Genomic DNA, 16,920 nt, shown 5'->3' with positions numbered 1-16,920 from the left:
AAATTATAAACATACTCCATATCTATTCCTTTCCCAAGCAATATGGGACAAAGAATCTTCCCAAGAGAGATAAAAGAAAATGACAAAACTCAAAATACAAAGGAGAGAGGAGAGAGATTCTTAAAATTTTGAATCTTCCTCCAACAAATCATCCAACATCGTGGCAACGTCCTCAAATGTCAAGTGGTGTAATAGAAACCAGACCTGACAAACCTAATCATCGGTTGATATTGGTGAACTTCTCTTGCACTAGTGGCTTGACAAAAGAAGTCATTGTAAAGTTATTAATATGCATGGTTTTAAAAGACATTAGATTTGAGGTACGAGGTTTACCTATTGAGGCGGGGCTAGTAGATTGTAAATTGAAGCTTAAAAACGTTAAAAAGGTACAGAAGTATGATCAAGACACGAGGCGTAGAAATGGAGCCTTAAGACTGTATCAAATCCAATTATTGAAAATTTGTACCCGATTACAATCTAAAATCATATGGGATTTTCAGATTTCGATTTCGAAGTCGAATCATAACGAACTCAGATAGGGTTCGGATTTAATCCAACTTCATTTTAATGTTTAAAATACAAACAAAATTAAAAATTAATTACTTTTCAATGTTTTTATATAATAAATTAATGTAAATATAACATACTAGATACATTATATATATATATTCATATATAATATAATATATAAAAATATGTTTTTATTGTTTTAAATATAATTATATTAATTTTAGGGTAAAATACAAAAGCCCCCCTAAAATTTTTAACAATCATAAAACCCCCCTGTAGTTTCATTTTAGCAAAAACCTCCTATTTTCAAAAAAAAAAAAAAAACTACAAGACCTCATTTCTGTCAATGACCAAGAAGAAAAACATTAAACCGATGATAACATTTTTCAAAATACCTATTTTACCCCTTTACGAGTTATTGTACACCTATTTTTATTAAAATACCCTTTGCCCACTCTTGTTATCCTAATTTCATCTTTTACGCAATCTAAAGAGGAGCAAGGGTAAGGAATGAACGAGGAAGAATGATTCCAGGAAGAATTGCAACCCTTTGCCCACTTTTGCCAACTGAAGAATAGCAACTAAAGAGGAAAGAACTAGGATGAGGGGCAACTAGAGAGGAACGACAAACCCATAAAGAACAATTTCAATCACACTGGAGAGGAACGAACAGATGAACGACGAACCCAAGAAGAACAATTTCAGTCCCACTGTAGAGGAGCGACGAACCTAGAATATCCCAATATTTCAAAACTCTAATTTTGATAGGGAAGTCTGGTCATTTATTCCAACTTGGCTTCTAATCAGTTCAAAGGAGCAAATAAGTCCAGTGGTTATGTAATCGAACATTTGTAGTTTATTCCAAAGCTCATCAAATGATACTACCAAGTTAAATGTTGATTAAAATACCAATAATTTGTAAATTTTATTATCACAAATATCAAAAAAAAAAAATCAGTGATAACCAACAATGTATTCTTATGCTATGTATCATGTTCTCCTCCAATGGCTGACATTAGATCTTTAACTCACTATGGTGAGCCTTATGATGTAAACACTCGATACTTCAGGAGCACATTGTTTGTTGTTGTAGTGAGAGCCTGTTGTCCAGAATCTTCTCTGCTCCATGGTGTTTACTGGATGCCACCAAAGTTGCCTATGGAGTAGTGCCTGATGCATCTTGACCTTTGGCTATTGCATGTTCTTCAGTGTTTTCAAGTTTGGATTTTTTTCTTCTATTTGTTTCCATATGACTATGAGATTGCAGAAGCCCAAAACCCAAAGCTTGTGGTCATGCCCTTTAGGCTAGTAATCCATGTAAATAAGATGCTTGAAATCCGTTTCTATTACTTATCACGGAAAAAGATATGGCAATCTCTCAAACAAGATGATCTTTAATTAGATAACTACAAACTAAATGAAAGGGATAAAGTCACATATGCCATAAAGTGAAAAAAAAACGAACTCCAGTGAAGAAATTGACCAACAAGATGAAGCACGGTCGTCGTCCGGTGAAGAATCATTGCCGGAAGATGTACGGAATATTCCGAGAAGTGGTATACTTTGAGTACTATGGATGCTTGCAACTATCAGGGTTAGGGTTTGAGTGTTTTCTCAAAAGCACAAGGAGTGTAGTGAGTTGCTTGAGTAAGGGCAATAATGGTATTTTGCAAATGGCTCAGATGATGTCTAAGGGTAAAAATGTAATTCTATACACTTTCCGTCTTGATCATTGACGGACGAAAGGGAGGTTTTTGTTGATTTGTTTGAAAATAGAAGGGAAGTTGTTGCTAAAGTAAAACTATAGGGGAGGTTTTTATGATTGTTAGAAACTTCAAGGGAGATTTTTGTATTTTACCCTAAATTTTATATATTAAATAAATATATGATATAATTGAATTCATAATTAATTGGATCAAATGGAATTAAATACAAATCTGATCTAATTACGTAAACACATCATCCAAATTCACGATAATTAGATCAAATGTCTAATCGGACTATGGAGTTTCAAGTATCATAATAGTCCTAAATAGAAAGATGTAAGCTTCATAAACATAAGAACAAGGTTTAAAATTTCGATACTGAAAAACAGATATGAGATACGCATGGAAATTGGGCTTCTTGTCTTTTTTCATGCGTATCAGATTGTATCGGGGCGTATCTATAGTGTATTGATAAAAAAGATACTGCCAAAAACTAAAAAAAGGGGAAAACAACCTTCTTTTTCCTAAAATAAGCCTTCTTTTGCCCCCAAATGACTTTAAAACTCCAACCTCATTCCTATAATGCTAAATTTGCAAAAATTTGCAAACAACAAGTGTGAATCGTTAATTTTTTTGAAGATATTTAGGGAAAATATAAATTAACAAAAAAATTTGAAAACTAAATATGTTTTAGATCTACGGATTTATTTATCATATCCATAGAACAATTGAACTTTCTTCTTTATTATTTTTAACTTTTATATTTTTAAAATTAAAAAATAATTAATAATTAATTATATTTTTTTCATTTGATCATAATAATTGAATATATTATAATTCTATGGATGATCCATCATATCCACAGACCAATTGAAATTTATTCTTTAATAATTTTTTTTTATTTTTATATTTTTAGAATTAAAAAATAAATAATTAATTAATTATATTTTATCACTTAATCACAATGATTGAATATATTATAATTATATGGATCATCTATCATATCCACAAAGAAATTGAAATTTATTCTTTAATAACTATTTTTGAATGTATTATATAATGTTTATTTATTTATTTTTTAATTTTTTGAAATAAATAATAAATAATTATTAATTATATTTTCACTTAGAAGTTGTACCAATGCATGCTTTATGGTTGGATAGGAGAGTTGGTTTTTTTTTCATCCCACAAAACATTAAAACTTATGAATTATAATTTATAAATTATAGTTAAGCATAGGATTTTTAATAAAATTATAATTAACTACAATATATTTCTTTATAAAACCATTAAAATATATTAATTTAATGTACATACACCTCATTGAGGTCTTATATTTAGTGTTATTGATGCATTTTTACGATTTATTAAACTATTTATAGTGTATCCAAGCGTATCTTAGTTTTTCTCCGATGCTCATGCATATCTAAGATGTATCCCAATATGTCTTTTAAAATTGTCTTTCCAATACACTTGACGTTTCCGATACTTTAAACATTGCATAAAACATAAGACAATTGAACTGTTTTGATATAAAAAGATTTTACAAGCGGTATATATACTTGACCCAGGTGCACCTCTAATGTACATCCAATTGGAACTAAACCTATACACGGGCTGGGCTAAGCTGAGTTTAGGTCAGGCCTTGTCTCTGCATTAACATAAAAAATTCAGGCCTGAGACTAAGCCTGATCCTACCATCGGGCTTAAGTCTTGAGCCTAAGCCCAACCCTCATATAAAGCCCAAAGCCCGGCCAAATATTTGGGAAAAAGATTTTCCCTTCTTTTATTCAATAAAAAACAGTTTTAAAACACACACACATATAAATATATATATATTAAAAAAACCCGAACCTGCGGGCCTAATTTCATTCAATCATTTCGAAGCCCGAGTTAGCCCATCGGGCTGCCCAGCCCATAAGCAGATCTATTGAAACCTTGAAGGTGAAATTAGCACGGAAGGGTGCGAACCGTGCAGTCATGGGTTCGGATCCAAAAATATGCAATGCCCGAATCAATAACTCTAGATGATATTCTCGTACAATTCGTGAGTCGTGACATCTTAACAAAACGCAGGATGAATACCCACGTATCCCGTGACAGGTCCCAATGGCAATCAAAGCCGAGATGCTTTGTATGGCAGTATAGCACCCCTTGACATTCTCTTTTCTCTCCCTTGCGAGTTGCGACGGGACTGCTTGTGGTTTTAATTTTTATCAATTAGCAAGTTGAAAAATATTCGAACTGTATGGTATAAGATGCACATTAAAAAAAAAAAGATGCACATTAAATGGGCGAACCGCACAAGAAGTGTGGACGACATTCAAAGTCAACACGACTGTATAACTGTATTGCATAATTCGTCAACAAATAGCCCAAACAACGCCAGGTGCCTACCATCAGGAGTTTTTCTTTTTTTCTTTTCCTTTTTTAATTTACGCCCATCCAAAGTCAAAAGACACTTTCAGTCTTTCACACGCAGACATGAGACACCGTCGTCTCAACACGCTCAGCGCCAGGAACTAAAGAACGCAGAGACTCCAAAAAGTCACAAGCTCCAAACTAGGAACCATGAAAATGAAAATAATTCTAACAAAAAAATACGAAGTATTTTTTTTTAATTTTATAAATATATAACTCAAATTACAATGGGATGGATGATACAAAAAGAGAAATCGCTATGGTATCATTAGGACCATGGTTAACCCCCTAGGTTGTAATCGTAGGATCCAGAACTTCAAGTGCGCGACGATAGATAATCCAGATCCAACGACGATCTCATTAAGGGTTTACCATGGTCCCACAGAACATGCTAGCAACTGTCAGAAAGAATTACGCAACTCAATCGATCGCTGCCATCTGATAATAAACCCAAAAAGACGCGCATACACCGACGCGATCTCATACACCAAAGTCCAAACCAAAGCGTAATGCAATTGCAAAAATGCAATCCAGTCTATCCAGTAATAGTAAGCTGTATTCTTTTCACTCATCCTCCTCTCCGTTTAGAGTCTCACAGGAACAAACCCTAGAGATGAAAACGAGAGCCCCTGATAATAAAACAGACAAGCCGAAATCCCGAAAGCAGAGATGAAAACCCTAGGAAAAGGAAGCCAGCGAATCCCAAGGCAATCGATATATCAGACTGAACACAAAACGAGCTTGTGGCCGTACACGTGTCTCCTCCTCTCAAGGTCCGGGACAATGCCGTTCCCGCTGCGTCCGCCGACAGTAGCAGGTAAGCGAAAACCTACGCAACCGCGAGCAAAGTTCAAACCCACACGCAACGGAAAATTTGTGTGAGAAAAGGATAAGAAATAACAGAGAAAGAGGGCCCAATGTACAATGACACAATCCCCTCCCAAAGCCCAAGCGAAGGAGATAAAAACAGGAAGGAAAAGCGAAATTAGGAAAAAGTCACTCACTTGATCGTGACCGAAATCAAACCAGACCTGCACGGTCTCCGGCAACACGGTGGTTCCTTTCAAAATCTCCCAAACTGAAGCTCCCATTTCGGCCAAGGAATACAGAGCCACGATTGCATTTGCAGCAAAAACAAATCTACAACAACAACGAAAATACTGCTTATCTGTTAGCTCATTCAAAAGCAAATGCGAGAGACGGAGAGAGCATCGGGGCAATGGGGATGGCGGGGGTACCTAAATGCGTCGAAAACGTGCCAATTAGGGGAATTGGAGCCATGAGAATTAGTGACCATAAAAACCGCAGAGGCAAGAGAGAAGCAAAAAGAGGCAAGACGGAATACAAGTATCAGCGTGTTGAAGCGTCGGAGCTTTTGTTCGGACACGGTGGAATGGAAAGGAGGAGCCAGGATTCGAGGCGGGGTTTCGCCGTTTCGGAGTGATTGTGGAGATCGCATCGTTGTTCCTTCCTGCTGTTGTGGTCGTTGTAGACAGGTAGAATAGAAGGACTGAGAGAAGGATAAGTCATGAGAGTTGGAGAGAGAACCCAGAAAAAAGGGTTTTTTTTTTCTTCCTCTCTCTCTCTCTCTCTCAGTCTCCTATCTCCCTGTACTATTTCTCTTTTCCTTCCTTTTCTTTAATTCTCAAGAAAATAATTTTATGGGGCAGGTTTTGGTTAGAGTCACGGGGATGGCAAGGTTGCACACGAGAGAGACAGAGAGATGAAAAAGGAAAGAGAAAAGGAGACGGAGAAAAAAGTGGGCATAGAAAAGAAAACCAGAAAAAGGAGAAACTCCTTACATACAACTGAACATACCGAATTTTGCCCAGAAAACTTAAGACGACAAGGGAGCATTCAGCATTCAACAGGAGAGAGCGAGCCAGTGAGATGGAGTGAAACCTTTTTTTCCTTTTTTTCCTTTCTTTCTTTTATTTTTTCCCTTTCTCCTTCTTTATTATTTCTTTACTCCTCCCTCTTTCTTGCTGGCTGCGGCCTGCATGTTTCCTTGGCGTTGGTTGGGTGGTTGTTTGGTATGGCTTGCTCAGTTTCCTTTTTTTTTTCTTTTAATTTTTTTCCGTCCTCTTTTGTGTGCTTTTATTCTCTCTTTAGTCTTTCCGGTGAGGAAGGATAGAAGGTACTAGCCTAAGGCTAAGGCCTGGGGACTGGGGAGGAAACGGGAAGCAGGGACATCAAGTATCTTTTTGAGTATTCCCATTTTTCCTCTTTTTTTTTTTGTTTTTGCAAATTATAAATCTAAAATGACCGGAATGACCCTATCACTTCAAATTTTGAAATTGCCCCCCAGTCGGCCATTCCCCAGTTCTCACGCGTGACGCGTTCATTTTAATGGGTAATGATGTGGTGTGTTGTTTGAAGTTTGATGAAATTAAAACCTCTGGCTTTTACCATCTAACAAACAAGAAAAAAAAAGAAGAGAGTAAAATAAAACTGATCAGGTGGTTGGGATCATTGGATCAGACCGACTTTTTTTGACTCGTGACCAATACAAACCTCGTACCGTTTTAATGTACAATGCGTAATCGTCGTTGTTGAGACTTGAGAGCCTAGCAGAAGCGACAACCTCCTGTGGATATTATATATGTAGGTCTTGTAAAATACTCTCCTTTTTTTTTTATTTTGGGGCAAGCTTCGTGGAATCAGAATAGAAAAGGTGGACCTCGGAAATCCCAGTCCCCTGACTCTCTCCACAGTCAAATGCTCCATAGATTGTCATCTGCCAGGACACAAATCAAACTATACACTTATACAGTATACAAAGTTACAAATGGGCCAACAGTGGACCATGTGTATCAGTTCAATCTTCAATCTAATGCATCAATGTAATAAATTTTGGCATTGATTTTGCCACGTGTTATAAACTGGTTTAAACTTAGCGTCTATTAGTTTTTGGATTTTAAGAGTGGAAAAAGTTAATTGTTGAAATTTTAGCAAGAGCCAACCAACCGGTTGGTGACATGGGATCTAATCCCGCCTGCGTTGGGATGTAGGGATGCAAACGGATCGGATCGGTATATTTGAATCCGATCCGATGCTGTTCGTGTCAGATCTGATCCGATTGGGTCTGATAGGATTCGATTGGATTTTTGGATCTTATTTTATTTGATTTGTTTTCTTTAAAAAATAATAAATTATTGAAAGAAAAAATAAAATATATCAATTTAAATAAAAAACAAAAAATATAAGTATTTTTAATTATTTTTATCATATGTATTACATGTTTTTATAAAAAAATAAATAATATAATAAATTTATAAAAATATAATATAAATAATATATTTTATATTAAATATATATATATATATATATTTATTTATAAACATATAATACACCGGATCAGATCTTAATAGGGGATGATCCGAGTCCGATTTGAAAATCTGACCAAGGGTGATCTGAATTTGATCAAATAGGATTGGATTTCAGATCATATCGAATCATGATCCGATCCATTTGTACCCTTAGGGGAAATGTTCTTAATGCATAACAGGATGTGCCTGTGAGTTTGTTGTGAGGCGCCCTATCAGAGGAGCAGATCCCAATTCTCAAGAAGAGATTAAAAAAAAGAGAGATTTTGGTTTTTATTGAATATACCCTTATTTTTTTTAGATTTACATGAATTCCACATAAAATTTTACTTTTCTTGGATATTACTTCTAACACTTGGATGAAATAGAATTACTCCTTTTAATAATGATTTTTATAGTTAAAACTTAAAACCGTCATTATTTTATTTACTTAAAAAATAAAAAAATATGAAAAAATACAACTACTAGAAACCAGGCAAGTGAATGCAGGCCTGCAGGGAAGTGGAGCGGGAAAAAGGTCTTACCGGCAGGTTTCAACTCTCATGAAAAACCCAATTCAACACTTCTCGAATATATGCTTTTTTTCTTGCACTTTCAGTCGATCGGTAACATGTGTTTCGTTGAAATTAAACATGTGTAAGCACTAAGCAGTGTTTTTAACCCGCGGTCCGACTGGTTGATTCATCAGTCATCACCCAACTACATTTCTGGGTCCGTTTCACCCAAACTTTTTTTTTTTTTTTCATTTTTCATTTTCGGAAGCCACCCCGGAAATGTTCATCTATTAAAAATATTTGTCGACGAGGTCAACCATTTGACCCAGTCAATGGGTCATGGATTGAATATTTTTTAACCTGTAGTCTAACTGGTTGATTCATCATCCAGCTATATTTCTCGATTTCTGTCTCCGTTTCACCCAGACTGTTCACGTACCAAAAAAATGGTTCATTCGGTTAATGATTTAGTGATTTGACCGGTTAAATCGTTAGGTCCAATCTGTATCATAACTTATATATAATCCTGTTTTTCATTCCATGACCATTGACTGGGTCTAACAATTCAATTGTTTAAACAATTTTTTTTATCTAATATAATAAACATGTGATATTAAAACATCAGATATATCTAATTTTAGGGGGGTATAACTTGGACGTGCTCAGATTGAGTTTCTGTCAAAATTTAAATGGGCCCGAGCCATAAGCAGTGTAAATGTGTAATATGTTAAAATTTGGGCCAATTCGAGTTGCACCCTATCTATCGTTGTGATTAAGGTTTTAAAATCCGATCCGGAATCAGAATCACTTTGGTCACATGCTTTTAGGTTAGTGGTCTGACCATCCAGTTTGAATGGATGGTCCATCTAATTTAAAAATTAAAAAATAATTAAAGTAAAAAAAAAAGATAAAATATGTTGTTTGGGTTGAATAGATTGACAATTTGACCACCTGGATCAATGGGTTATTAACCAAGTCAATGGTTTTGGCCAAATACCAGGTTTAAGGTGAAATGAAACCGGTTGCCTAAATAGCTACCAAGCTAAATGATCCAACCATCTGGATCAATGACAGTTCAAAAACATTAGTTGAGATAGTAATATGGTTCAGATTCAGATCTATTTGAAAAACAATAGTAAACACCAATACGTGAAAAAAAACAAACATATAACACTCATAGATAGAGACTCAGACACTTCTTGTAAGACTGAATGAAAATATAGGAAAAGAGTGTAGGAGGTTTGGATTCCTTAATTATTGTTTTTTTTTCTTTCTTTTTTTTTTATATATCTTTTGAAGGCTACACAACGGGGGTAGCCTATCCCCCAACCCAGTATAGATAGGATATGATCCTAAGTCTCCACTATGACCAATAAGAGACCTTACCAACCAGCTGATTGGCACCTTGTGCTTTCTTGCTTCGTTGGAATCCACCTTTTCAAAATGGACATAAAAAACAATTTATCTGATTTAGAATAAGAACAAAAAACCGTTTGTTATCCACACGGTATCATATCCCTCCCTAGTCTATACCCAAAAGCTCATGTTTCATGTTTGTATTCAAATAACAATGCCAGTTGTAAATTAATTAGCTTTGTTTTATACTTGCAAATTTTATATGTTTTTCTCGCTAAATACAGAATTTTATATATTGCATTTTAGTCACATGTATATATATACTTTTCTTTTTTTAAAGGTCCTTAAAGGCAATTCCATTCTTGCATTAATAATTTTGCACTGTAATCAAACAAAATAAGGTAAAATTTGAAACAAAAATAAATTAAAATTTATACCAAAATCATTTGTACTATCATAATTTTGCATCAATATAAATAAATTTACATTGCAACCAAACACAGCCTAAACGGCAAAAAAGAAAGAGAAACAAAAATATACAACTAAGAATAAAATAAATGGGCAAAATTGTCATTGAAAAATCAGGAAGTAACTAATTATGTATTGCAGCTTATTGTACAAGGTAATCAGATATATTCCAAAGCTGACCTTATCAATCAAATAGGAAGCATGGTATGAAGCATGCTAATATTCTCTTAGATGCGTGTATGCTTTGCATGCACTGTCCATATGCATAATGCATCCCCTTTGATCCAATGAAGGTTATACATGAAACAGAAACTGCACAAATAAAGACACTCAGGAGCAGATTTCACGACCACTTTTGTTTGTCCAATAAATAAATTTAGAAAATAAAGAGAGTATCTAGTGCTAAACTGATCCAAGACGGCTCTCTAAATTCCAAAGAGACAGAAAAACAGGGAAAACGACCACCAAGCAAAAAGGGGGTGAAGTGGGGGAATTATTTTGTATCTCAACACCCCAAAATACACGCCTAGAAAAGGTTAGGTTTAGTTTCGGTGGCATCAAAAAATAAAAATATTCTAATCGAATCAACTTTTATTTGGATTTGTATTGAGATGAGTTCTTTTGCACAGGACTAGTGGATCTGCTACAGTGCTATTAACCAACGCTTCCAACAAGGTACTACAGCCTCGCATCGAGAACATCTCCGCGTGAATGATCTTGGTGTGCAGCTGCAGTAGCTTGTTGGCACCTGCCCTGTATCATCAACTTTAAATCCTTCTTTCTCTGAAAACTTTGTGTCTAGGCCAACCCTTCTTAATCAGAGTTCGGATCGAGCTCAGATCTGCTACCAGCAGACACTAGACACTCCCAACGTGTTCCAACCAGCCACTACAGTCGCATTTTGGCAACATCTCCCCATGAATGAAAAGGGAGATGCCCTCAATTTATGGCCGCAAACGCAATGGCTTGGCGGGATAGTGTTGACAGCGCTTCGTTGATGGCAGATCCCTACCGTTTGGATCTGCTCCTAAAAAAACATTCTTACACGCATCCAACATGATTTGCACATCCCAATGAGACTGGGACTAAATTCAAACACACCATGAGATGTGTGGTGTAACAAATCCCAACTGCTCTGATCATTGGAAAATATCAAAATAACAAAAAAAAAAAAACCTCTTCTGAAACAACACAAATAGGCTCGATACAACAAAAATCCCATATAATAAAACGAGAGCATATCTACTGCTTGTGGTCACAGCACTCTCTTATGACCCGAAATGAAAATATCAGTTGAACTTGATAGCTGTTTTACAGGCTGTACAGACAATCAATCAATATATCCCATGCCAGTAATAATGTGCATATGGCAAACAATCATACAATCTAGAACTTGTATTTATGATTGGTGTGCAGCAAAATGATTGGTCCCATCCTACTGCCTCTAAAACATCTATCAAGTTCAGCAATCCTCTCTCTTACAAACATGCCACTAAATAATATAAATTTATGTTAAATGGCATGGAAGATTAATTTGATTTCCTTTGGAACAATTTTCTATTTCATTGCTGGTGTTTTCGTGAATATAATGAAGTCATAAATGGCCTAGGGAGTTCCTTTATTCCATCAGTCTAAGGATTCCCGTGCTTGGTCCCCGGACAGGTCTTTGTGCCAATATAAATCAGAATCAGAAAGCAAGGCCACTGATAGGGGTGCGAGTTGGGCGGGTTGGGCCAGTTTTAGCTCATCCAAGGCCCAATCCTAAGAATCGGGACTAAAGATTGAGTTAGAGGTTAAACCCGAACTGTCTAACCTGAGCCCAACCTGCATTAAAATTTGATAGTCTTGGGTTGAGTTCAAGATGGATAATTAACTGATAAAACTCAGATTAGATGTTCGTATATGTTCAGATCAGAAGAAAGAGAAGGAAAAGAGAGAGAGAGAAGGAGAAGGAGAAAGAGAAGAGAAAGAAAGAGAAAAGTCACAGCCAAACTAGAGAGAAAAAAGTCTCAAAACCTCTAGTCGGCCCTTCTTTTATTTATACTCTTCTAAGATATATAAGGATTACCATTGTGCCCTCACTTAAGTGAGGGCCACATCAGCAGAGCAATACATATATAACTAAACATAAAAGGACTGTACTACCCTTGTACAACCGACTCTAACACTCCCCCTCAAGCTGGTGAATATATGTCATATAGTCCCAGCTTGTTACATATGTAGTCCACTCTTCCCCGGTTCAACCCTTTTGTAAACAGACCTGCCCATTGGTTTCATGTGTTCACATATGTACTTATCACTCCACTAAGCACCTTCTCACGTACAAAATGGCAATCCACTTCTATGTGCTTCGTCCTTTCGTGAAACACTGGATTAGAGGAGATATAAACTGCAACTTGGTTATCATAGTATAGCTTCATAGGAGTGTCAATCGAGTATCCCATCTCCTTTAGTAGATGCTTCAACAACACCAGTTCACATGTTGTGTGAGCCCTAGCCCTATATTCAGCCTTTGCATTGCTTCTTGCTACCACTGTCTGTTGCTTACTCTTCCATGTCACTAAGTTCCCACCAAGAAAAGTGCAATACCCTGTAGTGGACCTTCTGTCAGATATGGACCCGGCCCAATCAACATCCGTGCATCCCTCTATCTCAAGACTTCATCCACTCTCTTACAACAAACCACGACCTAGAGCACCCTTCAAATACCTCACAATCCTTAGGGCTGCCTCCTAGTGTGGGACTCTCGAATTTTGCATAATTTGACTCACTACACTGACCGCAAATGAGATATCAGGCCGAGTGATGGTTAGGTAATTAAGCTTACCCAATAGCTTTCAGTACCTTCCCGGATCCTCAAACTCCTCACCTGTATCACTACCCAATCTAGCATATAGTTTCATAGGTGTTTTAGCTGGTCTGGCACCTAACAACCTTGTTTCCTCCATCAAATCAAGAACATATTTCTTCTGACATAGATTAATACCATTCTTGGACCTTGCAACACTATCCCTAGGAAGTATCTTAATTTGCCAAGAATTTTTGTTTGGAAATGATCATGCAAGTAAGTCTTTAACATGTCAATTCCTGGTCTGCCACTGCCTGTGATAACAATGTCATCTACATATACCACCAAGAGAATCTTCCCAACATTTGATTCATAGTTGAATACAGAATGATCAACCTGACACTGTTTCATTCCAAACTTCTTCACCACTTCAATAAATCTCCCAAACCATGCACGTAGAGATTGTTTAAGTCCATAAATAGCCTTCTTAAGTCTATAGACCGTCTTACCCTCCCCCTGAGCAACAAACCCTGGTGGTTGCTCCATGTACACCTCTTCAAGAAGATCACCGACCAATCAAACATAGCAACAAGAGAAATTAGAACACGAACTGACCCAATTTTGGCAGCCAGAGAGAAGGTGTCTGTGTAATCAATACCATACTGCTGTGAATAACCTTTGGCAACTAACCGAGCTTTCAACCGTTCAACACTTCCATCAGGTAAGTATTTAACCATGTACACCCACTTACAACCGACCACATGCTTACCAGGAGGAAGAGTAGTAAGGTCCCACGTATGAGTACGAGTCAGGGCCGAGAGTTTTTCTTCCATTGCTTGGCACCACCTTGGAGAATTGAGGGCTTCCTGGACATCCTTGGGAACAGAGACAGAGGATAACATAGAAACAAACTGTCGATGGGAAGCCGAAATGTGAGATACAAAAACAAAATTAAAAATGGAATGGAGAGTGCAACTGCGTTTACCTTTCCGCAAAGCAATAGGAAGATCAATGTCAGAACTTGGAGTTGGGGCTGGGGTGGGATCAACTACCGGATCTGTCAATGGTGACGAAGATAGAGGAGGAGCCGATGCCTGACGATGTGTATACACTTGTCGGATAGGTGGTCCTCTCTCAGGTAGCTGCACTGGAGGCAAAGACTGGGTCACGACCAGAACAAGAGGAACGAGATCCTCAATAGGAACTGGAAGAGGGGGTGATGGCAACAGTGGAGAAGAAGTACCCGACCAGGAGACGAAAGGAACAGACTAAAAAAATGTAACATCAGAACACACAAAAGAACGTCGAGAACGAGGGTTATAATACTTATACCCTTTTTAAGTCCTGGAATAGCCAAGAAAAACACACTTAGTGGATTTAGCATCTAACTTGTCCATTCCAGGCCCAAGATTATGAACGAAACACACGCATCCAAAAACTCTAGGAGTAAGGGAAAATGAGACAATGTGGGAAACATAACATAGAAAGAGGACTAACCTTCAAGGATAGACATGGGCATGCAGTTAATAAGAAAGCAAGATGTGAGTACAACATCACTCCAAAAGGGTTTGGGGGCATTCATCTGATGTAAGAGGGATTTAGTAGTTTCCAAAATGTGACGATTTTTCCTTTCAGCCACACCATTTTGTTGAGGGGTGTAAATACATGAGGTTTGATGGATAATGTCATGTTGTTCCAAATATTCTTAAAAGTGTGTGGAAAAATACTCGTGGCCATTTTCAGAACGAAGAATTTTAATATTTACACAAATTTGATTGCAAATTTCAGTATAAAATTTCTGGAAAATAGAAAACAATTCACTCTTTTCTTTCGTAAGGTAAAGCCATGTCATCCTTGAATAATCATCAACAAAAATTATAAAGTATCTGTAACCATTATAAGACACTACTCTATTTGGACCCCAAATGTCCAAATGGACTAAAGAAAAAGGACTCGATGTACGACTATCAACTCTAAGGCTAAAGGAGACATGATGATGTTTCCTAAATTGGCACGACTCATAATTTAAGTTAGAAAGACGACGCAACGACGAAACAAGTAACTGAAGAGCTCTAAGAGACGGATAACCAAGTCTGCAGTGTCATTGATGAGGGGAGAGAGATGACTGAAGAGCTGTTGCCGAACCACCTCCATCAAAATAATACAATCCACCAGCTTCATGCCCTCCACCAATCTTTATCCCCATCTTGAGATCCTGAAGCACACAAGAGGAAGGGTAAAAAGTTATTGAGCAATTAAGAGACCGAGTCAATTTACTAATAGACATCAGGTTAAAGGAAAACTTGGGAACATATAAAACTGAAGAGAGGGATAATGAGTCAGTGTCAACATTACCAACACCACATATGGCTGATGTAGAGCCATTGGCAAGAGTAATAGATTGGGAAGTAGAGGACGGAGAAATGAATGAAAACACACCTGGAGTTCCAATCATATGATCGGAAGCTTCTAAATCTATAATCCAATGGGGAGATGTGGATGCCAGACAAGTCGTACCTGTGTTTGCAAGGGTACCTGTGTTCTGTTGAGATGTACCTTGAATGAACTGCTCATACTCATTCCGTTAAACACTCACCAACTCTTTTCTGGAAGTATCTATAGATGTAGTGGGGATTTGATCAGTGACTTGAGATTCTTGCCTTGAGCTACCACCATTTACAGCTGCATGATTCGCCCAGGTTGAAGGTGGGCCCTGGAGATCGTAGCAAAAGTTGATAGTATGTCCCTCTATACCACAATGAGTACACCTTCTCTAAGTATTACCATGTCCCCTACCACGAGCTCCCCCCAAGTTTCGTCCTCCAACACGACCACCACCACTATTATACATTCCACCACCACCACGACCATACATGGGTCCACCACCACTACCACGACCATGCTGACCTCCTCTACCACCACGACCTCTCCCTCTCGTAACTGCAAATGCAGACCTATCTGACATAGTGGAAGTCTCTATGGGTCCAACTGAAATTCTCCAAAGAGAAGCACACACTTCCTTAAGAGAGGGAAGAGCAAATCCACCTAATATTTGTGCCCTTACGGGTTCATACTCAGATTTCAACCCTACTAAAAATCTGGTCACATCCAACTGCTCTCTTTGTTGTTGTTGAATTTTGACATCAGGTGTAAGAGGATGATAAATATTCAACTCATTTCGTAAATTTCTCATACTGGCATAATAGTCCTCAAGACTCTGATTCCCTTGTTGCAGGTTGAAGTACTCTTGGTACAGTTGGTAAACCCTAGTAGTGTTATCTTGTCCAGAATATAGTTTCCTTGCATGATCCCAGACATCCTTGGTTGTATCTAAAAACAAGAATTTCACACTAATTTTAGACTCCATGCTATTCCATAGCCAAGTCATAATTTGAGCATCCTCCTGTTCCCATTCATCATATCCTAGAGAATCAATTGAGGTTTATCTTCCCTCACATGTTTCATTTTCTTTTTGGCTTTTAGGAAAACTTCAACAGACTTAGCCCAAGGGACATAATTCTCACCATTCAGTTTTATGGAGGTCATCTATACATTCAGATAATCAGAAGGCACCATCACACTTGATTTGTATTCACTGTTGTCTCCCACGACTGCACAAAAAAACAGTGGGAGGTTGTACCACTAAATTGTTACTCTACTGCCCTAATAAATCACCACACTCCACACGAATGACTAAACACCACTAGGGTTCCTAATACCAGATTTCAGCAGTAACACTCACAACTATTCACCACTGTTTCAACAATAATATTCACAACTATTCACCACTTTTAGCAACAACACTACTATTGTCGTTTACTGTCAGCACTAGAAACCCTCACAACACACCT

At 37.2% G+C, this 16,920-nt stretch overlaps 1 protein-coding gene and 1 long non-coding RNA gene across 2 annotated transcripts; one reads left to right on the top strand and one right to left on the bottom strand.

Moving 5' to 3' along the window:
• Positions 1–4,816: 4,816 nt before the first annotated feature.
• LOC104594578 (CASP-like protein 4C1) lies at positions 4,817–6,309 on the bottom strand. The gene is made up of 3 exons (XM_010254921.3): positions 5,876–6,309; positions 5,642–5,777; positions 4,817–5,466 (listed from the first exon to the last, which is right to left on the bottom strand). Exons 1-3 carry the CDS (start codon positions 6,094–6,096, stop codon positions 5,245–5,247), a joined length of 579 nt encoding a protein of 192 aa, XP_010253223.1. The 5' UTR covers positions 6,097–6,309; the 3' UTR covers positions 4,817–5,244.
• LOC148801877 (uncharacterized) lies at positions 5,996–7,493 on the top strand. The gene is made up of 2 exons (XR_016082347.1): positions 5,996–6,133; positions 6,308–7,493. It is a non-coding gene; the product is annotated as an uncharacterized LOC148801877 (long non-coding RNA).
• Positions 7,494–16,920: the final 9,427 nt, after the last annotated feature.

Source organism: Nelumbo nucifera, chromosome 2 (assembly GCF_055504915.1).
Source record: "Nelumbo nucifera cultivar China Antique chromosome 2, China Antique-T2T, whole genome shotgun sequence".
In the NCBI taxonomy this organism is placed as follows: domain Eukaryota; kingdom Viridiplantae; phylum Streptophyta; class Magnoliopsida; order Proteales; family Nelumbonaceae; genus Nelumbo; species Nelumbo nucifera.
This window is presented reverse-complemented; position numbering and strand designations above follow the sequence as displayed.